At 44.9% G+C, this 25142-nt stretch overlaps 1 protein-coding gene across 4 annotated transcripts in view; it reads right to left on the reverse strand.

Annotated features, from left to right (window-relative positions):
• Positions 1-25142, reverse strand: part of LOC120297059 (transducin-like enhancer protein 1) — an 83480-nt gene that overhangs the window by 16936 nt on the left and 41402 nt on the right. For 2 of the 4 annotated variants that reach the window (XR_005553676.1, XM_039319268.1), the window contains exons 9-12: positions 23123-23139; positions 12114-12215; positions 9276-9440; positions 7561-7719 (exon numbers count right to left, since the gene is read on the reverse strand). Coding sequence is in view for 3 of the 4 variants with exons in the window: in XM_039319268.1 (XP_039175202.1) it covers positions 7561-7719; positions 9276-9440; positions 12114-12215; positions 23123-23139 (443 nt within the window). In the remaining variant the exon portion in view is untranslated. The remainder of the gene's footprint in view (positions 1-7560; positions 7720-9275; positions 9441-12113; positions 12216-23122; positions 23140-25142) is intronic. The other 2 variants (XM_039319270.1, XM_039319271.1) reach the window with 2 other exon arrangements.

Raw genomic sequence — 25142 nt, forward strand, 5'->3', positions numbered from 1 at the left:
GAATCGGGGTCTTTCCCCATTGATTTTGCTTGGCAGAAGCCAGCTGGGAAGGTCGCTAATGGCGATCACCTGACCTTGGGATGCTGCAATTGTTTTAAATACATGCCGGCTGCCAAGCGTCTGAATTTTGCGACTGTGGGGATGCTGCAATGGTTGTTAAGTGTCACCAATCAATTTTTTAAAAATGCCATTGCAGCTTCCAATGATCGTTAAACAAACGGTTGTAAGTTAAGGGCCGCCTGCAAGACATTGCGGACCACTGTGGTCACCCAATATTGCTGGAACGTGGGCGTTTAAGCACCCCTTCCCCAGACGCTTGGGAAACACCGCTAGAAAAATGGTCTGATCTTCAGAATGTGACCTTGAATGCAGTTTAAGCTCAAAGGGGCCCCGCAAAGCGTTTGTCCTTGCCGTACAAATCCTACATTTATCTGCAGAAAGAAGCCACACAGCATTAGCAGAATCTGCCTCTGGACCGCATTTAATCTCATAATGCCAGGAAAACAAAGCCCGCTTTTCCAAAACAAAGCTGTGCCTCCAAATCTGTTTTAAAAAGTGTTAAAACGGTGGGGAGGGGGGGGGAATGGAAAAGGGAACAAAAACAAAACAAAACAAAACAAAAAAACAAAAAACCTCCCTAAAGCAGGACATGAAGTTGATTCTTTCCCAGGACTGGAAGTTTGCCAAGAACGTTACATGCATATTTGTAAAAATCGTTCTGACGATTTCACTTTTGTGCCTTACGGGGAGTCCTCGACTTACGACCACAACTGGGTCTAACATTTCTGGGGCTAAGTGAAAACATTTGTTAAGTGAGCTTTGCCCCACTTTACGAGCTTTCTTCCCACAGTTGTTAAGTGAATCAATGCAATTAAGTTAGTCACACAATTATTAAGCGAATCTGGCTTCCTCATTGACTTTGTTTGTTAGTTCGCAAAAAGAGGATCACGTGTTCCCGGGATGCTGTAACCGTCGTAAATACGAGTCAGTTGCCAAGCGTCTGAATTTTGATCATGTGACCATCGGGATGCTGCCATGGTTGTAAATGTGAAGAACAGTCGTAATTCACTTTTTTCAGGGCTGTGGTAACTTCAAACGGTCACTAAACGAACTCTTGTAAGTCGAGGACTATCTGTATTGTAAAATTGTTTTGATGATTGCACAAACTGTGCAGTTTTGCTTTGTGCAATCGGGTGCTTGCCCTGATACCATTTTCATTCATCTTGGATGCAGCTTGCATCATTCTAGGAAAGAGTGCAGAAAAGAGCAACAAAGATGATTAGGGGACTGGAGGCTAAAACACATAAGGAACGGTTGCTGGAATTGGGTATGTCTAGTTTAATGAAGAGAAGGACCAGGGGGGACATGATAGCAGTCTTCCAGTATCTCAGGGGCTGTCCCAAAGAAGAAGGAGTCAAGCTATTCTCCAAAGCGCATGAAGGCAGGACAAGAAGCAACGGATGGAAACTAACAAAGGAGAGAAGCAACTTAGAACTAAGGAGAAACTTCCTGACAGTGAGAACAATTAACCAGTGGAACAACCTGCCTCCAAAAGTGGTGAATGCTCCAACACTGGAAGTTTTTAAGAAGAGACTGGACAGCCATTTGTCTGAAATGGTATAGAGTTTCCTGCCTGAGCAGGGGGTTGGACTACATGACCTCCAAGGTCCCTTCCAACATCATCATCATCATCATCATCATCATTATGGATCATCACACAGTCAGCCAGATGTTCAGACTGGATTTGGCATTTTGTCTACCTATCGAGTCCTTACTAAGGACCTGGGATAGGCAGTTGTTGTTGTTGTTATTATTATTATTATACGCTTTCATAAAATAAAGCCTGAGATTCAGGTAGCTGTGAAAGTGCTTAGCCATTTTGAATCGGTCGAAACTCTAAACCAGGAGTCTCCAAACTTGGCAACTTGAAGACGTATGGACTTCAACTCCCAGAATTCCTCAGCCAAGTCAATGTTGCACAGTGCAATAAAATGTAGGAAAGAAAAAAAAATAAACAATCAAAAAGATGTGAAGAAGGTGGTTTTTGAAGAAGAGATTGGACAGCCATTTATCTGGAATGGTATTCGGCAGGGGTCTTCAATCTTGGCCACTTTGAGGGAGGGAGGGAGGAAGGGAGGTTTAAAAGAATCAACCGGCACGCCATTTTGCATGTTTCTAATACAGACAGTTTTCATTTTACGAGCACAAATGAGCCCAAAATTTCTGTTACTAAGCGAGACATTTGTTAAGTGAGGTTTGCCCCATGACTTTTCTGGCCACGGGTATAGGGTTTCATGCCTGAGCAGGGGGTTGGACTAGATGACCTCCAAGACCCCTTCCAACTTTATTATTATTATTATTATTATTATTATTATTATTATTATTAGACAGTAAAATCCGAGTTCTTGAAAAAAAAAAAAGGAAGGGGAAGGGGAAGGGGGGGGGGAAGAAAAGAGAACAGGGATCTTCGGAAAAGGCTGTCCAGAATTGGCATTCTTACCCCAGCAAAGCTGAAGCTTTGGAAGAATGACAGGCCTTTCCGGGCATCTGGCCAGAGGAATGGGGGGGGGGGGAATGGCCAAGAGGGTTGCGGGTGCGTATGTGTGTGTGTGGGGGAGAAACCCAACATTTCTTCAATCCAGCAGCCGGCTTCCCCTGCAGCTGTTCAGGCCCTGCCGTTGCCAAAATCCAGGTCTGGAAAACCTCCAGGGCCCCAAGAGGGAATGCCTCTCGCCAGCCCTGATGTTAGCGGAGGGATTCTGACAAACTCACATCACTTCCTCTTTGCAAGCGACGGAAGGATGGTGGCGCTCTCCTCCTGCTCCCAAAGGGAGCTCCCATGCAGCACAGGCAGCCCTCGACTTACGACGATTCGTTTAGTGACCGTTCAAAGTTACCACTGCACTGAAAAAGAGTGACTTAGGACCATTTTTTTAACAGCTACGACCCCGTGATCATGTGAGCCCAAATTCAGACACTAGGCAATTGGTTCATATTTATGACCGTCGCTGTGTCCCTGGGTCATGAGATCCCCTTTGAAGCCAGATTCACTTACCGACCGGGTGACTAATTATCAACTGCAGTGATTCATTTACAACCGTGGCAAAAAAAAGGCCGAAAAATGGGGCAAAACTCTCTTAACAAATGTCTCGCGGAACGACAGAAATTTCGGGCTCCACTGTGGTCGTAAGTCGAGGACTACCTGTACTTGGTGAATACTCTGTGGCTGACCCCTTGCTCCCACCCTCCAGGCCTTAGAAAGCTCGGCCTGGCCAATAGGAACTATCCAGGCTGCTTGGCCACACCCACTGCCCAGGACTGCAGTAGAGCTAACTCATGACCACAGCTAGGATCAGAATTTCCATCGCTGCATAAAGTGAGTCATCACAGGACAGGAGCCAATTTTATGAGCCTTTTTACTGCAGTTGTTGAGTGAGTCATGTGGTTGTAGTAGTAGTAATAATAAAATTAAAATAAATAAAATAGTTGAAAGGGACCTTGGAGATCATCTAGTCTAACCCCCTGATCAGGCAGAAAACCCTATACCATTTCAGATTGGTGGCTGTCCAGTCTTTTCTTAACAATACTGTTGCTGCTGCTGCTGCTGCTGCTGCTACTACTACTACTACTACTACTACTACTACTACTACTACTACTAATAATAATAATAATAATAATAATAATAACAACAATGGTGCATTGGAAGATCTGCAAAAAATATCATTTGCCTGTAAGCAAAAACTGGTGGGATCATAAAATAGAGAAAGTCATAGAAAATGATAAAATTAAACTGCTCTGGGACTTCAGAATTCAAACAGACAAGCACCTGCAACATAACACCCCAGACTTAACAATTGTCGATAAGAAAGACAAAAAAGTCTGGATAGTGGACGTGGCAGTGCCTGGAGACAGCAGAATAGAAGAGAAAGAACTAGAGAAGATAACAAAATACAAAGACCTACAAATAGAAATAGAAAGACTGTGGCAAAAGCAAGCAAGGGTAGTACCAATAGTAATAGGCTCCTTGGGTGCAATCCCAAAACAACTGGAGCACCACTTGAACACCATTGGCATTGACAAATTCGCTATTAGTCAATTGCAAAAGGCGGCCTTACTAGGAACTGCTTCCATCCTGCGACGATATCTGTAATACCATCAAACATCCACATCTGCCTATCCCAGGTCCTGGGTAAGGACTCGATAGGTAGACAAAATGCCAAATCCAGTCTGAACATCTGGCTGACTATGCGATGATCCATAATAATAATAAAGTTGGAAGGGACCTTGGAGGTCATCTAGTCTAATCCCCTGCTCAGGCAGGAAACCCTATACCATTTCAGACAAATGGCTGTCCAGTCTCTTCTTAAAAACTTCCAGTGTTGGAGTATTCACTGCTTCTGGAGGCAGGTTGTTCCACTGGTTAATTGTTCTGTCAGGAAGTTTCTCCTTAGTTCTAGGTTGCTTCTCTCCTTGATGAGTTTCCATCCGTTGCTTCTTGTCCTGCCTTCAGGCGCTTTGGAGAATAGCTTGACTCCCTCTTCTTTGGGGCAGCCCCTGAGATATTGGAAGACTGCTATCATGTCCCCCCTCGTCCTTCTCTTCATTAAACTATGCCCAATTCTAGCAACCGTTCCTTATATGCTTTAGCCTCCAGTTCCCTGATCATCTTAGTTGCTCTTCTCTGTACTCTTTCTAGAGTCTCCACATCTTTTTTACATCGTGGTGACCAGAACTGGGTGCCGTATTCCAAGTGTGGCCTCACCACGGCGTTGTAAAGTGGATGTTAAGTGAATCACATGGTGATTAAGAGACTCCAGCTCTTCCAACTGACTCTGCTTAATGGAAATCGAATGGGGAGGTTGCCAAGGGTGATCATGTGACCTCAAGACATGGCAATTGTTGTAAATATCAGCTTGATGCCAAGCACCCGAATTGTAATAATGTAACTGCATTATCCAGGATAGGTCATAAATTACTTTTCCTGAAGCTGTTGTCACTCTGAACTTAAATGGATGGTTGTAAGAGAGGGTTAACTGCATGGCTTGGGGGGGGGGAGGTGTCTCTAGGTATTTTTGCCTTTTGGACCTCTCCCTCCAAAATAAGCAATAGGATTAAAAATGATATTGCATAGGGCAGTGGTGGTGAACCTATGGCACATGTGCCAGAGGCGGCACTCGGAGCCCTCTCTGTGGGCACGCGCGCCATGCCCTGGAGATGGCAACTGTCCTCTTCAACCAGCCGCCGAGGTCCCACGTGGCCGAGGTCTCACGTGGCCGGATGCATCCCAGCACCCATGCGCTCGCTGGCCTTTGTGTGCGGGGACTGATGGTGTCAGGCAGCGGCCGCCTGGCCCCTGCCTCACCTTGCCCTGCGACATGGCACCCCCGCCCTGCCTCGCCTCACCCTGCAGAACCAGCTTCCTGCCCATTGCCCCACCCACCAGAGACCCCTGGATCTCCCCCAACCCTGCCTGGCCCCCACAGGTGTCCCTCCCCACGAGCAACATCAAGCTGGCCATGCTCACCCTGGCCATGCCCACCCATCTGCCATGACCACTGTAGCCACGCCCACCAGTGGGCCACATCCACCCAATGGGCCACGCCCACCCGGCACCCGACGATGCATAGGTGGGTTTTGGGTTGAAGTTTGGGCACTCGGTCTCTAAAAGGTTCGCCATCACTGGCATAGGGTTTTCAATAGTTTGGTGTTTTTTTTTACTGAGAAACAAAAAACAGTACGCCATATGTGCATTATCTTGCAATAATCCACTGCTGCTAATTCATTATGAAGTCAGTTACTAACTTTTACACTAGATTGTTGATTTGATGCTGAAGCGGAGTCCATTCTCCTCACCTGGGTTTTTTTTTTTTCCCTTAAAAGCCAACAAAATGAATGCTGTAATAAAAGTACAAAATACGTAACCTCTACTTCATTTTTATTAACAGGGGGAAAAAAAATAAAATGTTTTGTGGGCTCTAAGTACTGTGCTTGTTGTGCCTAATGGATAAATTGGTCTGGGCACCAGCTGGCTGGTTTGATGGCTTCACCTGGACCTAGATTCGTGTTTCTCAAACCTGGGCAACTCTAAAACCTGTCAACTCCAACTCCCAGAATTCCCCAGCCAGCATGCTGGCTGGGGAATTCTGGGAGTTGAAGTCCACTTATCTGAAAGTGGCTAAGTTTGAAAAACAATGATCTAATGGAAGATTAGTGGAAAGCCATCTTCTCCAATTGGGAATTGTGACCACCCTGGACCAGGGGTCCCAAGCCCCCGGTCTGTGGACCAGTACTGGGCTGTGGCATGCCAGCAACCGGTCCGCACAAACAAGGAAAGCCCCATCCACAGGGTGCAGGCAGCACACAAAACCACGTACCCTCCAGTCCACGGAAAAACCTCTCTCCATGGAACCGGTCCCTGGTGCCCAAAAGGTTGGGGACCTCTGCCCTAGACCAAGGCAAGTCTAAAAACACTAGAGAATTCCTTGGCACTTAGATAAATCAGCCCTCAACAGACACATAGAGATAAACAACATCTATGCACCGTTCAAGAGTCCATCAAAAAGCCAAAGAGGAAAAATAAGATACCAAACGATCTTCCCACCAGCAATCAACACCCAGATAAGCAGAGATTAACTCCAAGATTTATGTCAGACCAACAATCAAGTAGTGAGCAATACCCCAAGCAAAGGACTGCCAAACAAGCCAACAATAAACAATAGTTTAATCAAGGAACTACCAAGAACCCTCCCACCAATACTGGCAGGGCAAGCCACTAGAACAGGGGTCTGCAAACTTGGCCCTTTTATGACTGGTGGACTTCAACTCCCAGAATTCCTCAGCCAGGCACGCTGGCTGAGGAATTCTGGGCGTTGAAGTCCACCAGTCATAAAAGGGCCAAGTTTGAAGACCCCTGGTCTGGATCCAAGCCTGCAGTTTCATCAAAATGGCCGACTGAGGAATTCTGGGCGTTGAAGTCCACCAGTCATAAAAGGGCCAAGTTTGAAGACCCCTGCCCTAGAATACAAAACGAGAGTAAACCCCATCCCTTACTAGCACTGATGATGTTACCTTGCTGGGTCATAAAGCGTCTGCAAGCACAACAAGCAAGCTCAGAGAGAACCAAGGACCCCTGCACAGTCCTCCCCCTCTTTCTCTTCCTTCCTTCCTCCTCCTCCCCATCTCCACCACTCCATAAATCCCATTCCCTTCTAACACTGATGGCGTTACCAAGTTTGGTAATGAAACAATTTAAAAAAAACCATTCAAACTCAGAGCGCACCAAGAATGCCGCACCTTCTCCAAGCTGGTGCCCCCCCTCCCCAGATGTGAATCCTGCCCTTCCAACCATCCCAGCCAGCAAGGACTTCTGGGAATTGTAGTCCCACAATATTTGGGAGGCACTGGGCATAAATGAAGACTAATATCAAACAGGGGTGCTATTGCACGGTGTGGGAGAACAGCCCAGCCCCCACTGTTTGGCGTAGCTGCCTGGGGATGATGGAAGTTGTAGTCCACCCCCACACCTGCACACCCAGGAACCCATCCCTCCTCATGACATACTGTGGCCAGTTCCTTGGTGGGGCGAGTTGGGGAGACACTGCTGGAAGACGCCATGGATGTGGGGCTGTGGTGGCCCAGCTCTTTCCGATGCAAAGTAGCTTTGTCGACCCCATTTTCTCGGGAGGAGAAGGACTGGACGCTGTGGGGCGAAGAAGGATCCTGTGGTGGGGAGAGGGAAGACCTAGGTTAGGGTTTAATCTTCCTCATCTCCCTGTTTTCTGCCCCTCTCCCCTCATATGTATTATTTTTCACAGTGTTTTTCAAGCTGGGCCTCTTGAACACCTGTGGACTTCCACTCCCAGAATGCCTCAGCCCAGCAGGGAATTCTGGGAGTTGAAGTTCTCAGGTTGTCAAGCGGCCTAGTTTGAAAAAAAAACAACACCACCTATTCTATCTTTGAATTCTGAGTCTTTTCTCAAACCTCCAGGTGGCAGACACAGGGCTCCCCCCTGGTACTCCAAACAACAATCCTGCGGGGTAGGTTAGGCTGAGACTGAATGGACTGCCCCAATGTCACCCCCTGAACCCCCAGCCTTGACGATCTCTTTCAGCCTAACTCACCCCTCAGGTCACTGCTGTGAGATCTGAGGGGAAGGAGGAAAATTATACAGATAGTCCTCGGCTGGCGACCAAACTGGAGCCCAAAATTTCTGTGGCTAAGTGAGACATTCGTTAAGTGGGTTTTGCCCCATTTGACAATGTTTCTTGCCACAGTTGTTAACTGAATCACTGCAGCGGTTAAGTTAGCAACACGGGTTGTTAAGTGAATCTGGCTTCCCCCGTCAGAAGGTCACAAAAGGAGATCACGTGAGTCCTGGACACTGCAACCGTTGTAAGTATGAGTCAGTTGCTGAGCACCTGAATTTTGATCAGGTAACCACGGGGATGCTGCAATGGTTATAACTGTGAAAAAAAAGCTCAAAAGTAACTTTTTCCAATGCAGTTGTAACTTTGAACGGTTGTAAATTGAGGACTACTTGTATGTCCTATATAGCAGGGGTCTTCAAACTTGGCCCTTTCATGACTTGTGGACTTCAACTCCCAGAATCCCTCAGCCAGGCACGCGCGTGCCTGGCTGAGGAATTCTGGGAGTTGAAGTTCACAAGTCATCAAAGGGCCATGTTTGAAGACCCCTGCTCTAAGCCTATCCTTGAGCAATGGTTTTCCACTTTGGCCACTTTAAGATATGTGGACGTCAACTCCCAGAATTCCCTAGCCAGGCACACTGGCTGAGGAATTCTGGGAGTTGAAGTCCACAAGTCACAAAAGGGCCAAGTTTAAAGACCCCTGTATATAGGATATAAGAAAGCATATACATCCAACAAATAAATGAATACTTTTCAGGTGGCAGAGGAGGAATTTGGCAATAGGTCCTTGAAGCGAGTGTTTTGTCAAACCTGGCCCTTTTATGGCTTGTGGACTTCAACTCCCAGAATTCCCCAGCCAGCATGGCTGGCTGGGGAATTCTGGGAGTTGAAGTCCACATATCTTACAACTTCAAGAAATGCTCCTTTAAGCCATTCATTGTTGCTTCAATATATACTCCACCCTTCTAGTTCCTCCTACACTCACTGGTCTATCTCCCCCGGGTGCTTCATTGCTCTTTAAAGCATTTTTCGAACTTAACACACACACACAAACACACACAAACACACACACACACACACACACACACACACACACACACACCAGGATATCTACTAAGTAAAACCAACCTCATCCACGACCAGATTATCTTCGCTTTTCTCTCCATCGCTACCCTGAAAGAAATCAAAAGGGGGAGGGGACAGAAAAAGAGATTTATTTCTCAGTGACATCCAGGAAGCGGGGAAGGGGACATTTCGTTCATCGGAACAGGATTCGTAGTTGAAGGCCACAACCTGCAGAAGAACAAGAAAAATTTCATACGGGTAGTCCTCAACTTATAACCACAACTGGGATGCAAACGTCCGTCACTAGGCCATATGGTCATTACGGAAGTCACCCCTGATTTTCATCTGTTTTTGCCACGGTTGTTAAGTGAAATGCATCAGTTGTGAAGTGAATCGCATGGTCATTGAGGGAATCACCAGTTATTAAGTGAATCAAATGGTCGTTAAACAAGTCTGGCTTCCCCCATTGTCTCTCGGCTCGTTGAAAAATGTCTGGGAAGGTTGAAAATGGGGATCGTATGAGCCTGGGACACTGCAGCCGTATCATAAGCATATAGTAAATATAATAATAATCATAAGGAGCCAAGGTGGCGCAGCAGTTAGAGTGCAGTACTGCAAGCCACTTTAGCTGACTGTGTTCAGCAGGTCAGCGGTTCAAATCTCATCAGCTCAAGGTTGACTCAGCCTTCCATCCTTCCAGGGTAGGTAAAATGAGGACCCAGATTGTTGGAGGCAATGTAAATATATATATACATTGCTTACTAGCGTACACCCCTTAGAGAGTGCTTGCACTTAAAGCGGTATATAAGTCTCATAAATAAATAAATAATCATAATAATCATAATGATGATGATGTTGTTGTTGCTGGAAGGGACCTTGGAGGTCACCTAGTCAAACCCCCTGCTCAGGCAGGAAACCCTATACTGTTTCAGATAAATGGCAATTGTTAATTGATTAATTAAATAAATGGTAATATTAAATATACGCTGGTGGCCGACTGCTAAAATTTTTATCATGTGACTGAGGGGATGCTGAAACAGTCTTAAGTATGAAAACTGGTCGTAAGTCCCTTTTTTTCCCCCAAGGCTGTTGTAACTTCGGTCACTAAACAAGTAGTTGTAAGTTGAGAACTACCTGTCCGATATGTTACAGGTAATCCTTGACTTAAAACAATTCATTTAGTGTCCACTCAAAGTTATGACGACACTGGAACAAATGACATATGACCGCTTTTCACACTTAGGACCACTGCGTCATCCCCATGATCACGTGATTGAAATTCAGACGCTTAGCAACTGACTCGTATTTACAATGGTCGCAGTGTCCTGGGGGTCATGTGATTCCCCCTTTGATGAACTTCTGACAAGCAAAGTCGATGGGGGAAGCCAGATTCACTTAACAACCATGTGACTAACTTAACAACTATAATAATAATAATAGTAATAATAATGATGATGTTGGAAGGGACCTGGGAGGTCATCTAATCCAATCCCCTGCTCAGGCAGGAAACCCTATACCAGGGGTAGGCAACCCAAAACACTTAAAGAGCCACTTGGACCCGTTTCCCACCAAAAACAAAACACTGGGAGCCGCAAAACCATTTTGATATCTAAAATGAAGATAACACTGCATATATCCTTTTTTACCTTTATTATAGGTGTGTGTGTGTTTGTGTGTTTGTGTGTGTGTATGTATGTGTGTGTGTGTATATATAGATATATGTATATGTATGTATGTATACACACACACACACACAGAGAGAGAGTAAAAAAAGGATATATGCAGTGTTATCTTCATTTTAGATGTCAAAAGGGTCTCTCTCTCTCTCTCTCTCCCTCTCTATCTGCCCTTGGTCTGTCACTCCTCTTCCCCCGCTCTCTTTCTTTCTCTCTCTCTCTCTTTCTCTCTCTCTCTCTTTCTCCCCCCCCCTCTCCTATCTGCTGCTCACCTGACAAGCTTCAAGCTGTTGTCCAACAAGATCAGGGGTAGGCAACCTTGTCTCTTTTATGACTCATGGACTTCAACTCCCAGAATTCCTGAGTCAGCCTAGCTGGGCTAGCTAGCTCCCTCCTGCCCTTCCTGCTTCCTGCAGAGACGCAGCAAAGGGAGGAGCTCCGCCCAGTAAGCTTTTCAGCTCCTCGGAGAACACTGTGAGTGCACTCTCTTTTACACAAAACCACACACACACACACACACACACACACACACAGAGAGAGAGAGAGAGAGAGAGAGAGAGAGAGAGAGAGAAGCAGGGAAGCGCAATTCCTCTCTCTGCCTCTGTCTCTCTCTGCAAAGGCAGAGGAGGCTGGGAGCTGCAGGGGAAGGCTCAAAGAGCCGCATGCGGCTCCGGAGCCGCAGGTTGCCGACCTGTGCCCTATACCATTTCAGACAAATGGCTGTCCAGTCTCTGCAGTGACTCACTTAGCAACTGTGGCAAGAAAGGTCGTAAACTAAGGAGAAACGTCCTGACAGTTAGAAGAATTAACCAGTGGAACAACCTGCCTCTAGAAGTGGTGAATGCTCCAACAATGGAAGTTTTGAAGAAGAGACTGGACAGCCATTTGTCTGAAATGGTATTCGGTTTCCTGCCTGAGCAGGGGGTTGGACTAGATGACCTCCAAGGTCCCTTCCAACAACATCATCATCATTATTAAATGGAGCAAAACTCACTTAACAACAGTCTCACCTTAGCCACACAAATCTTGGGCTCAGTTGTGGTCATAAGTGGAGGACTACCTGTATTTTCATCTGGGCTACAAGTTTCAGAAGGAAAAATATCCAGGTTTTTGTAGCAACAAGGACCTAGACCAACTCCGTCACCCACTTGCAAAAAATCTGAAGCCGAGTGGCATCCAACCCTCGTCCTAAGGCCTGCTTGCTCGGAAAAAGGAAGTCACTCACGTAATCTGTGCCGTATTCTTTTTCTGTCTTCCTTTTTTTGCTACTGTTCAAGTAATCCGAAATGGCTCGCATCCTTTCGCCATTTGACAGCGCCAAAGAGCTCTGCAGAAGAGAAAGCCGAAGAAGGGACGTAAGCTTGGGGACTGTTTCACAGTGAGACGGAAGGAGATTCAGAAAGATCTTGACCAAGTGGAACAATGGGCCCTACCCAACAAAATGAGTTTTAATGTCGAGAAAACCAAAGTTTTACATTTAGGCAGGAAAAATCAAAAGGTTTTAAGTACAGATTAGGTGAGACCTGACTCAAGAACAGCAACTGGGAGAGGGACCTTGGAGTCCTAGTGGACGATCACTTGACCATGAGCCAGCCGTGTGCAGCAGCGGCCAAAAAAGCTAAGTCATAAACGAGCCAAGTTTGGAGACCCCTGCTTTAACACTTGTGGACTTCAACTCCCAGAATTCCTTTGTCAAGATCTTTTTGAATCCCGAGCTTGTCTTCTGGGGTGTTGGCTACCCCTGCCAATTTGGTGTCATCTGCCAATTTGATGAGTTCCCCTTCTATTCCCTCATCTAAGTCATTTATGAAGATATTAAAAAGGACTGGGCCTAAGATGGAGCCTTGTGGTACCCCAATGCTTACTTCTCTCCATATGGATATAGTTGTTGTTGATTCCGTGCCAGCCTGTGCTCCCAACAGCTGAGTCTGAGGAATCTGAGGAGGAGGTGGTGGAGGCATTTGAAGGGCCATCGGGGGCAGAGGGAGGCTCTGATGAATTACAGGACTCACGGTTTGATGCAGAGCCTGGGCCCTCCAGTCGTGTTCCTGATGAAGCTCAGCTATGTGAGGAGAATGAGTCAGACTCAGAGGACTCACACCTGATGGACATGCTAATTGATGCACGCACACGTCGTCAATTAGCGAGAGTAAATCAGCAGCAGTCAATACAGCAACTCCAGGGTAAAAGGAGAAGGCACTGAGAGGCAACGCCTTGGGACTGTTGTATAAAAAGAGGAGGTGTGGGCGGTGCTGGTTGCTGAAGGCAACCGTTTGCAAAGTACTTCTTTGGATCCTAGTCTGTTCGTCTTGCTTGTGACTACTCTTCTGTTTGCATCGTGTTTCCTGTGGACTATTTCCTTCATTTTGGATTGAGTTTTGCTGTTTGTGTTTTGGACTATTTGGCAGGTTTGTCATCCATATTAAAAGGGGCTTGTTTTATTTTAAAGTCTCCAGCCTATTTTATCAACAGGGGTTTGGTCCTTGTGTCTTTAACAAGGACAACTATAGGCTGGGATAGAACAGTAGTGCCATTGAGGACTACTCGCTGAGTATGGTTTGTCAGCCAGCTACAGATCCATCTGATGTTGTTGTTGTCTATCCCATCTTTTTCTAGCTTTTCTAGCTCACCAAGCAGCAGGTTGTGGCCTACTTTTGTCAGTTAAGGCCCTTACGTCTTATTGAAGTCGAAGTATACTATGTCCACAGCGTTTCGCTGGTCTACTAATTTGGTCACTTTATCAAAGAATGAAATAAGATTGGTTTGGCATGATCTGTTTTTAACAAACCTGTGCTGTCTACCGGTTATAACTTTGCTTCTATTGTTCGCAGATCGGTTTTTTGATTATCTTTTCCAAGATCTTCCCAGATATTGATGTTACACTGATTGGTCTGTAGTTTCCTGGGTGTTTTTTTTTCCCCCTTTCTTGAAGATGGGAACCACATTAGCCCCGTTTCCAATCATCAGGTACTTCCCCAGTGCTCCAGGATTTATGAAAGATGTGGTGCAACGGTTCTGAGATAACATCTGCCAGCTCTTTCAGAACTCTGGGATGTAATCTATCCCTCCTGGTGATTTATATTCGTCAAGGTCGGAGGTGTTCTCTTACCATTTTCTTGCTTATTTTAATTTTTGTTTCTAGTTTGTCTTTTGCAGTAGTTTTTTTGGGTATGTTGGGCTATAATTTCTTTTTGTGTGAAGACTGATGCAAAGAATGAGTTAAGCAGCTCTGCTTTTTCCCTACTGCCCATTACTTCCTTGCCATCTTCTCTCTTTAGTGGACCTAGTTTCCTTGACTTTTTTCTTGTTAGTATGTTGGAAGAAACTTTTTTTTTTATTGTCCTTGATTTCTGTGGCAAGTCTTCGTTCATTCTGAGCCTTTGCTTTCCTGACTTTATCTTTGCATGTTCTGACTGTCTGCTGATAATCAGCCTTAGTTATGTGTCCCTCTTTCTATTTTTTAATACTTGTCCTTTTTGTCTTTCAGTTTGTCACAGAGAGCTTTGTGCAGCCATGCTGGTTTTCTCTTGAATTTCTGGTTTCTCTTTTTCAGTGGTATTGTGCTGGACTGGGCTCCTATGATCATACAGTACTTCTCAGTGTTTCCACACTTCTTGAGTTGTTTTCCCCTTTAGGATTTTCATCCATGGAATCTTTCCTAGGTTCTCTTGAATTTGTTAAAATCAGCTCTTTTGAAGTTGAATTATTTTCTATTGTGTTTGCATTATATTGAATTTCAGTATAACATTGTCGCTTTCACCCAAGGTTCCGGCAACTTCAACTCACTTCTTCTCGATTAGCAAGGATTAGATCCAGTATGGCTTTACTTTTAGTTCCCTCCTCTTACCTTTTGGGTGATAAAGTTGTCGGCTAGGTTGGTTAAGAATCTGTTTGATCTCCCGTTTGCTGCAGTTTGTCTCCCAGTTGATATCTGGGTAGTTGAAGTCTCCCATTACTATTGTGGTATGCTTCCTATATGCATTTGTTAACTGGTTGGCAAAGAGTTCATCTATTTCTTCTAATTAGAATAGACTAGAGCTGGAAGGGACCTTGGAGGTCTTCTTCCAGTCCAGCCCTGTTCAAGCAGGAGAACCTTCACCAGTGGTGGCGAACCTATGGCACGGGTGCCAGAGGCGGCACTCAGAGCCCTCTCTGTGGGCATGCGCGCTGTCGCCCCAGTCCTAGGCCTTCAGGTGGGTTTTATAAAACCTTTTTGCTTTAGGCCTCTGCCGCTGTGTACAAAAAAAAAAGGTTCAATCAATGAGCCAATTTCAACTTCTCGCGGGAAAAAAAAGATCTCGCAAAGTTGGAATTGACTGATTGAACTTTTCAGTCCCACCCAGTCTGCTGTTACTACACACCCACCCAATGGGCCACACCCACCCAATGGGCCACATCCACCCAGCACCCGACAATGCATAAGTGGGTTTTGGGTTGAGTTTAGACAGTCTCTAAAACAGTGGTTCTCAACCTTTTTAATGCTGCGACTCCCAACTGGTCGTAAGTCGAGGACTACTCAACTGGTCGTAAGTCGAGGACTACTCAACTGGTGCCGCACCATTTGCAGAATGGGACATTTGGCGGGCTCAGCAGGGCAAAGACAGCCTGGACAATTCCTATTGGCTTTTGAAAGCCAATAGAATTAGTTTAGACTCTATTCAAGACAGGCTATTCTATTGGCTTTCGAAAGCCAATAGATTCTATTGGCTTTCGAACGCCAATAGAATAGAGTCTCTTGAATAGAATCTATTCTATTGGCCTTCAAAAGCCAATAGAATAAGAGGGAATAGCACAGCTAAAGAAAAGGGGGAAAAAATGGCGGACAGCCTTGTTTGGCGACCCCCGTGAAATGGTCGTTCGACCCCAAATGGGGTCGCGACCCACAGGTTGAGAACCACTGCTCTAAAAGGTTCACCATCACTGACCTACATCGTCTCAGACAGGTGATTGTCTAGTCTTTTCTTAAAAATCTCCAGTGATGGAACGCCCACGATTTCTGGAGGCAAGCTGTTCCACTGATTGATTGTCCTCACTGTCAGGAAGTTTCTCCTTAGTTCCAGGTTGATCAGTTTCCAACCATTGGTTGGGTGGTCTATAATATATACCTATGGCAATGCCACATTCTGGAGGGATTTTATCTTGGATCACGCGCATTTCATGTTCTCTTACATATAGTGCGACTCCCCCTCCTTTTTGTGGATCTATTTCTTTTGAACAATTTGTAACCATCTATCAGTCCTTTCCATTCATGGTTTCGTCCCACCAGGCTTCTGTTATGCCAACTGTGTCATACCCTCCGTTGTGTACTATTGCTTTTAGTTCATCCTGTTTGTTCTCCAAGCTTTGAGTGTTGCCTTTATGCCTTTATGCCATGGGTACGTTTCTTGCATCTCCTGATTGTTGTTGAGGTCCGCAAGTCTTAAAGCTACCAAGATCGGAGACCCCTGCCTGCTCTTCAGCATGAGGTGGGATGGACTTGATGATCTTTATTATTCCCTTCAACTTTACAGTTCCGAGACAGGTGTCTCAGAATAATGACTAGCAGTGGCTGGCTGGAGAATTCTGGGAGTTGAAGTCTACAGTAGTGGCCAAAATTGTGGAAACCTTTTGGGAAAAGCGTATTTTTGAGGTTTGATGACTAATAACACCACTTTTTTTGGGGGGGGTAGTACCATAAAATTATATATCAATGGAAAGATAATTTAATCAAGAATGTAGTGCAACACAGTTTGTTCAATTATCTGTACTGCATTCTGTGAAAAGGTATAGCCAAATAACCAGTAAAGGAAGCTCAACTTGCTTAGGTTGATATCAGGTAGCTTTTCTTCCTCTGATTGTAGCCAATGGGCATGAGTATTTAGAGAGCCAATTGGGTGTCATCTTGTTTTGGCAATGAGCCAATCAGATCACAGTAGGATCCAGTGATTGATGTCGTGTATTAAAGCTGAGAGGAGGACATTTGTCAGTGTGTTAGGTGATCACTATCAAGTTGGTTGGGTTTTTTTGTGTTCTTTCATTGAATGAGCTTGTAAAACGTAACAAAATTCAAGTCATGGTGCAAAGAGTTGACTGGTCGCCCAGAAAATGATGTAAAATAGTATTATTAAGTATTATTAAGGCTACAGTTATAAAGAAATTAGAATAAAAAATGGGTGGAAACTTAACCAAAGCTGGCATTTCTACTGTACTCTTTTCCCAAAAGGTTTCCACAATTTTGGCCACCACTATACACATTTTAAAAGTTGCCGAGGTTTGAGAAATAATGATTTCATGATGGTTAAGTTCCCAGGACATACTGTATAAAGCTAATTGTCGGTCAGCAGGCACATCCTGCATTTTAACAGCTGTGTTTTGTTAATCTACACTTACTGTGCGGGAGTGAATTGCTCCACTGAGCAACCAGGGTAAAGGTACAATTCTAGATCTACTTGCTTGGGAACAAGTGGCTTTAGACTGGATCAGATGGGACTGGATCAGATTGTGTGTGTGTGTGTGTGTGTGTTTCAATACAATCTGTAAACTTTTGAAAGGTCTGTTTAAACTTTAAAGCTTCTCCCACACAAGTCACTTTTGACATAAGGGTCGCTTCTCAAAAGGGCTGACTGGCAGGAAATGGGCATCCTAGCATATCTCTGCACAATTTGGGTGTTGTATATGTAATATAGCAGGGAAAGCAAAATGGAGGGAGGGAGGGAGGGAGGGAGGGAGGGAGGGAGGGAGGGAGGAAGGAAGGACATTCACACCCAGGGCACAGGATCAAAAGCAAAATTAAAGAGTGAAAGGAAGTAGAGGAAAAAGGAAAGGACTGGATGAAGAAGGAAATGGAAGGGCAGGGAAGAGGAAGGGGAAGGGGAAAGGAAGGGAAAGGAAGACAAAGTAAAGTAACGTAAAGGAAAGGGGTAGGGAAGAAGAAGGGAAAAGGAAGGGAAGGGAAAGGAAGAGAAAGGAAAAGAAATGAAAAGGAAAAAAGGGTAGGGAAGAAGGGAAGAGGAAAGAAGGGAAGGGGGAAGGAAGAGGAAGTGAGGTGGAGAGGAAAGGGTGAAGGGAAAGGAAGGGGGAGGGGACGGAGAAAAAAAAAGATTTTATTTATTTATTACATTTATATACTGCCCATCTCATTATTAAGCCAATCTGGGTGGCTTACGACAAAATATTAGGCAGCTTTTTGCAAGGGCAGCCTCAAATCCCTTTCGAAAGAAAAAAAGGGGCCCCCGTTTCACAGTTCCATCCGTGAATTTGTAAAAAGAAAAAGAGAGGAGAGAGAGAGAGATTGTCATCCTTTCAATATTTCATTCATGAAGTGGATTCTTCTTCTTTTTCAAAGGCTGCTGGAATTGGGGATGTCTAGTTTAATGAAGAGAAGGACAAGGGGTGACAGGATAGCCGTGTTCCAATATCTCAGGGGCTGCCCCAAAGAAGAGGGAGTCAAGCTATTTTCCAAAGCGCCTGAAGGCAGGACAAGAAACAACGGATGGAAACTAATCAAGGAGAGAAGCAACCTGGAACTAAGGAGAAACTTCCTGACAGTGAGAACAATTAGCCAGTGGAACAACCTGCCTCCAGAAGCGGTGAATGCTCCAACACTGGAAGTTTTTAAGAAGAGACTGGACAGCCATTTGTCCATAATGGTATAGGGTTTCCAGCCTGAGCAGGGGGTTGGACTAGATGACCTCCAAAGTCCTTTCCAACTTTATTATTATTATTTATTATTATTATTATGGATCATCGCACAGTCAGCCAGATGTTCAGACTGGATTTGGCATTTTGTCTACCTATCGAGTCCTTACCCAGGACCTGGGATAGGCAGATGTGGATGTTTGATGGTATTACAGATATCGTCGCAGGATGATGATGATGATGATGATTATTATTATTATTATTAAGCCTGCCGAGGAGAGTTCAGGGCCTCCAATAAAACAAAGCCGTTTTGACAGACAGTTGACAGAGCCCCGAAGACCCCTTTCCTCTGCAGCCATCAAGCCAGGGTTACTTGCCCCATGGGGAGAGGCAAATGACAAACACATTAGGATGGGCATTAACGCCTGCCCAAAAAAGTGTGCCTGAATGGGTGTGAGCAGGAGGCTGCTTCCACCCAATGTGCTGGCAACTCCTCAACTTACAACCACAACAGTCGCAAGCAGCGACGGTCGTAAAATGGGTAGATCCCATGAGCAAGCCGATTTTATGAACTTTTTTTTTTTTGCAGAGGTCATTAAGCAAGAAATTATGCGGTTGTTAAGCGAAATGATGGTTTTCTACGGGCACAATTTTGCCCACAAACCCGGAAGTTCCAGTTTTGGGGAAAACGGTCGTAAAACGTGGTCGCAGAGATGGACGCTGTAAATGCCAAGTGTCCAAATTTCGGCCATGTGACTGCAGGGGAGGGCAACCGTTGAAACTTTGAATCTTGTTAAGTAGCCCCAAGGTAGGTCCGGCGTAATTTTGAATGGCTATGAAGGGACCAGTCACAAGTCAAGGACTTATCTGTACCCTTAACTTTCTTCTCATTCTCCATTTCGTTTCCAATTCAGAACTCTGACCCGGGTTAGAAAAACCAGCCTTGCCGTTTGCAAGCCATCCAAAAAATCTAAAGCCAAACCCACACTATCGTCTAATAATAATAATAATAATAATAATAATAATAATAATAATAATAATAATAATAATGGAGTTTGGCTTGGACAAATGTGCCACACTTACTATCAAACAAGGAAAAATAGTAAAAACTGAAGGAATCAAGATGCCCCACGAAAATAACATTAAGAGTCTGGATGAGGAAGATTACTACAAATACTTGGGTATCCTTCCAGCTGACAACATCAAGCACACTGAAGTCAAGAAAAAGATTAGAGGTGAATACATCAAGAGAGTGAAGAAGATCTTAAAATCCAAACTCAATGGAGGAAATACCATAAAGGCAATCAACACCTGGGCAATCCCAGTCATTAGGTACACAGCTGGAATAGTGGACTGGACTCAAGCAGAACTAAAAGCAATGGATAGACAGACCAGAAAAATAATGACAATGAATCATGCCCTTCATCCACGCAGTGATATTGATAGACTTTATCTACCAAGGCAAATAGGTGGGCGTGGAATGCTACAAGTACATCAGATGGGTGAAGAAGAAAAAATGGCTTTGGAAGAATATCTGAAGAACAATGATGAAGATGCACTGAAATTAGTATATCAGGAAGGCTTACTAACTACTGGAGAAACCAAACTGGCCTACAAGAAAGACCAAATGAAGAACAGAATAGAGGCATGGGAAGACAAAGCACTACGTGGCCAATACATGAAAAAAATAGCTGGGAAAGCAGATAATAATAAAACCTGGCAATGGCTAAGAGCAGAAAATTGAAGAAAGAGACCGAGGGACTAATTCTGGCTGCACAAGACCAAGCCTTAAGGACAAATGCATATAAAGTCAAAATTGAGAAAACAGCAACAGACAGTAAGTGCCGCCTATGCAAAGAAGCTGAAGAAACAGTGGACCACTTGGTAAGCTGTTGCAAGAAGATTGCACAAACTGATTACAAGCAACGGCATGACAAAGTAGCAACAATGGTGCATTGGAAGATCTGCAAAAAATATCATTTTCCTGTAAGCAAAAACTGGTGGGATCATAAAATAGAGAAAGTCATAGAAAATGATAAAATTAAACTGCTCTGGGACTTCAGAATTCAAACAGACAAGCACCTACAACATAACACCCCAGACTTAACAATTGTCGATAAGAAAGACAAAAAAGTCTGGATAGTGGACGTGGCATTGCCTGGAGACAGCAGAATAGAAGAGAAAGAACTGGAGAAGATAACAAAATACAAAGACCTACAAATAGAAATAGAAAGACTGTGGCAAAAGCAAGCAAGGGTAGTACCAATAGTCATAGGCGCCTTGGGTGCAATCCCAAAACAACTGGAGCACCACTTGAACACCATTGGCATTGACAAATTCGCTATTAGTCAATTGCAAAAGGCGGCCTTACTATGAACTGCTTCCATCCTGCGACGATACCTGTAATACCATCAAACATCCACATCTGCCTATCCCAGGTCCTGGGTAAGGACTCGATAGGTAGACAAAATGCCAAATCCAGTCTGAACATCTGGCGGACTGTGCGATGATCGATAATAATAATAATAAAGTTGGAAGGGACCTCAGAGGTCAGCTAGTTCAACCCGTTGTTCAGGCAGGTAACCCTATACCATTTCGGACAAATGGCTGTCCAGTCTCTTCTTTAAAACTTCCAGTGTTGGAGCATTCACCGCTTCTGGAGGCAGGTTGTTGGTTAATTGTTCTGACTGTCAGGAAGTTTCTCCTTGGTTCTAGGTTGCTTCTCTCCTTGGTTAGTTTCCATCCATTGCTTCTTATCCTGCCTTCAGCCACTTTGGAGAATAGCTTGACTCCCTCTTCTTTGTGGCAGCCCCTGAGATACTGGAAGATTGCTATCCTGTCACCCCTCATCCTTCTCTTCATTAAACTAGACATTCCCAATTCCAGCAACCGTTCATTATATGTTTTAGCTTCCAGTCCCCTGGTCATCTTTGTTGTTCTTCTCTGCACTCTTTCTAGAGTCCCAACATCTTTTTTACATCGTGACCAAAACTGGGTGCCGTATTCCAAGTGTGGCCTTACCAAGGTCTTGTAAAGTGGTATTAAGACTTCACGTGATCTTGATTCTATCCCTCTGTTAATGCAGCCCAGCACTGTGTTGGCTTTTTTGGCAGCTGCAGCACATGGCTGGCTCATATCTAAGTGATTGTCCACTAGGACTCCGAGATCCCTCTCACAGTTGTTACTATTGAGCAAGGTACGACCTATACTATGCCCGTGCATTTGGTTTTCTTGCCTAAATGTAGAATTGTGAGGATAGGAAAGGAACTTGGAAGTTGTCAGGTAAATCATGCGGTCATTAAGTGAATTCCCCATGGATTCTGGTGGCCAGAAGCCCGCTGGGGAAGTTGCAGATGGCATTCACACGACCCCAGGATGATGCAACCTTCATAACTACATGCCAGTTGCCGAACAGCCAAATTTTTGATCATGTGACCGTGCCGGATGCTGTCTCGGTTGTAAGCGCAAGGACCAGTCATAAGTCACTTCAATCAGCACGACTATAACTTTGAACGATTGCAAAACAAATGGTTATAAGTCAAGGAGTACCTCTCCCTTCTCAACAGCTTGAAGAGGCAGCCACAATGATTACCAACTTTGATGATGTCAACAGAGGATTGTTGTATTTATTAAAAGTTTTTTCTATCCCAGAGTTCAGTGATTCTATTGTATTCTAACATATATACATACATACACACACACACACACACGTATATGCACACACACACAGACACACACATATAAATAAATAAATATATAAATCACTGTCCATCTTGAATATATAACGGAAGGAGGAAGCTTGAGAGTTCGCAAGATTAATGCTGTATTGAATGAAACTATGGCTGAATCTGGATGTTCTGCTACGGATACCATGAAGCCCCCTCCTCCAAGAAGGTAACAAGGAAATAAATGTGTGTTATGTATGGGTATATTATATATTTGCTTTTGAGACTGTATGGCAACCGAATTGCGTTTTTAATCTGTGCCAGTGTGCTCACAGCAAAAAAAAAATGACAATAAAGGTTATCTAATCTAATCTAAATACACCCCAAAAGTGCATTTTGCCCCACCTGCCAAACTTCTTCTTGCTTATCTCCAAGACAGAAAGGAAATTCCTCCCCCCCCTTTTTGGGAAACATTGATTGCCGTTTCTCCTTCTTCTGATTTCCCCTTCTCGCTTTGCTTTGCAATGAAAAATTCTGCACAGGATTGAGGAACACGTTACCCCTTGAGTGTGCACCTTTTCAGAGGCAGCCTCGGAGTTGGGAAACCTATTTGGGGGTTCAGCCTGCAGAATCGGATCCAGAAAGGACCCCAATTATTTGCATTAAGGGCCCCAAAAATCCCCCGGCCAATTTCGTATTGTCAGATTTTGGTGCCAGCTTCTTGGCCCTTATTCCTTGGATGTCTTGTGCAAGCACCACTCTACTTACATCATCATAACAGCTTTTGTAAAAAAAAAAAAAAAAACCGCAAAAAACTCCATTGGAGATAAACATCCTTTTCCTATTCTCTTTGGTTCAGAGGCTCTCTTCCTTGCTGGGGGCTAGGAGAAACAATTGGGGGGAGGGTGCAGAGAAAGACAGGATGGGGGGGGGGGAAAGCAAAGAGACTTACGGGTCCGGGGTCTCTCTCTGTCGCCATGGCAACACGGAACAGCAACAAGGCAAGAAGAGATGGGTTTTAGTATCAAAACAGAAGAACGCCTGCAACTGTATGCAACCCCCCCCCCAACTCTACAACGGTACAAAATGTGAAAATTAAATTATCATGGAGTTGCATTTCTCCGCCTCTTTAATTGGAGGAGGAGGGGGTTCAAAGACATTTGGGAAAGAGGATGCCTCCCCAAAATTGAGGCTTTTTTTTTCTCTCATTCCTTGTCAAAGTTGCACCGCTAAAATTATCCATATTGGGGGCTGGCATTTGTCTAGGGCCGTGGTGGCGAACTTATGGCACCGGTGCCAGAGGTGGCACGCAGAGCCCTCTCTGTGGGCACGTGTGCCGTCGCCCCAGTCCTAGGCCTTCAGCTGGGTTTTATAAAACCTTTTCGCCTTAGGCCTCTGCTGCCATGTGCAAAAAAAAAAAAAAAAAAAAAGTTCAATCAATCAGTCAATTTCAACTTCTCGCGGGGGGGGGGGGAAAGATCTCGCAAAGTTGGAATGGATTGATTGAACTTTTTAGTCCCACCCAGTCTGCTGTTACCACGGCAGCCACGCCCACCCAATGGGCCACACCCACCCAGCACCCGATGATACCGATGTGGTTTTTGGGTGGCAGTTTGGGCACTCGGTCTCTAAAAGGTTTGCCATCACTGGCTAGGGCCAGCGATAAGTGGGACCGGGGTGATTAACAACGAAAAGGACTTTGAATTCTTTTCTCCTCGGCTGCTGACATAGGTAAAAGTTTGCAGCTGATCCTCTAAGACTGGGGTCCCCAACCCCAGGTCTGTGGACTGGTACTGGGCTGCAACATGCCAGCAACTGGTCCACACACACAAGCAAAGCCCCATCCGTGGGATGCAGGCAGCACACAAACCCACACACTCTCCGGTTGTGGAAAAACTTTTCTCCATGAAACCGGTTCCTGGTGCCCAAAAGGCTGGGGACCTCTGATCTAAGAAATACAGGTAGTCCTCGACTTACGACTTGGAAAATTTGTTGCTATGCGGTGCAGCCGTGAAGGGAAGCACCAGGGGACTGTATCTGAGTTTATGAGCTTTTTTGGGGGGGTGTTGAATGAAGTTATGATCTTTTTTTTTTTTGGCTGTTAAGCGTGGTTAAACGAATCACTGGTTGTTAAGTGAGACATCACGTGATCGTGATTTCCAGGCTTCCCTGTCGGCTTTCCTATGGACTTTGCTTCCTGGAAGCCGTCTGGGAAGGTCACGAATGACGCGATCCCTGGATGGTGCAACAGTCGTAAGTGGAAGGACTGATCATACGTCACTTTTTGTCAGCGCCTTTTTAATTTCAGAAGGTTTTTAAAGGATTAGTCGCAAGGCGAGGACTATCTGTAGCTAGGCTGCAAATTGTTCATTAATAAACTATCTAGCACAATGGTTCTCAACCTTTTTAATGCCACGACCCCCAACTGGTCGTAAGTTGAGGATTACTCAACCGGTCATTAAGTCGAGGATTACTCAACTGGTGCAGCACCATTTGCAGAATGGGACTTTTGGCGGGTTCAGCAGGGCAGAGACAGCCTGGACAATTCCTATTGGCTTTTGAAAGCCAATAGAATTAGACTCTATTCAAGAGAGTCTACTCTATTGGCTTCCAAAAGCCAATAGAATAAAGGGGAGTAGCACAGCTAAGGAAAAGGGGGAAAAATGGCGGACTGCGTTGTTTGGTGACCCCCGGGGAATGGTCATTCGACCCCAAATGGGGTCCCGACCCACAGGTTGAGAACCACTGATCTAGCATGAGCTAAATCAGAGGGGTCCAACCTTGGCAACTGTAAGGCTTGGGGACTGGGCTGGCAGGATAATTCTGGGAATTGAAGTCCCCAAGTCTTAAAGTTGGACACCCCGGCGCTAAATACACTGAATGAAATAAATAAAAGAGCTAGTAATAGCAAATTCATTTGGCTAACTGCTCTATATTTATACTTTTTTTTTTTTTTTTTTACTTACAGTTGA

This window comes from Crotalus tigris, unplaced genomic scaffold (assembly GCF_016545835.1).
Source record: "Crotalus tigris isolate CLP2741 ecotype Arizona unplaced genomic scaffold, ASM1654583v1 scf7180000022970.308977840:1548163, whole genome shotgun sequence".
Lineage (NCBI taxonomy): Eukaryota > Metazoa > Chordata > Lepidosauria > Squamata > Viperidae > Crotalus > Crotalus tigris.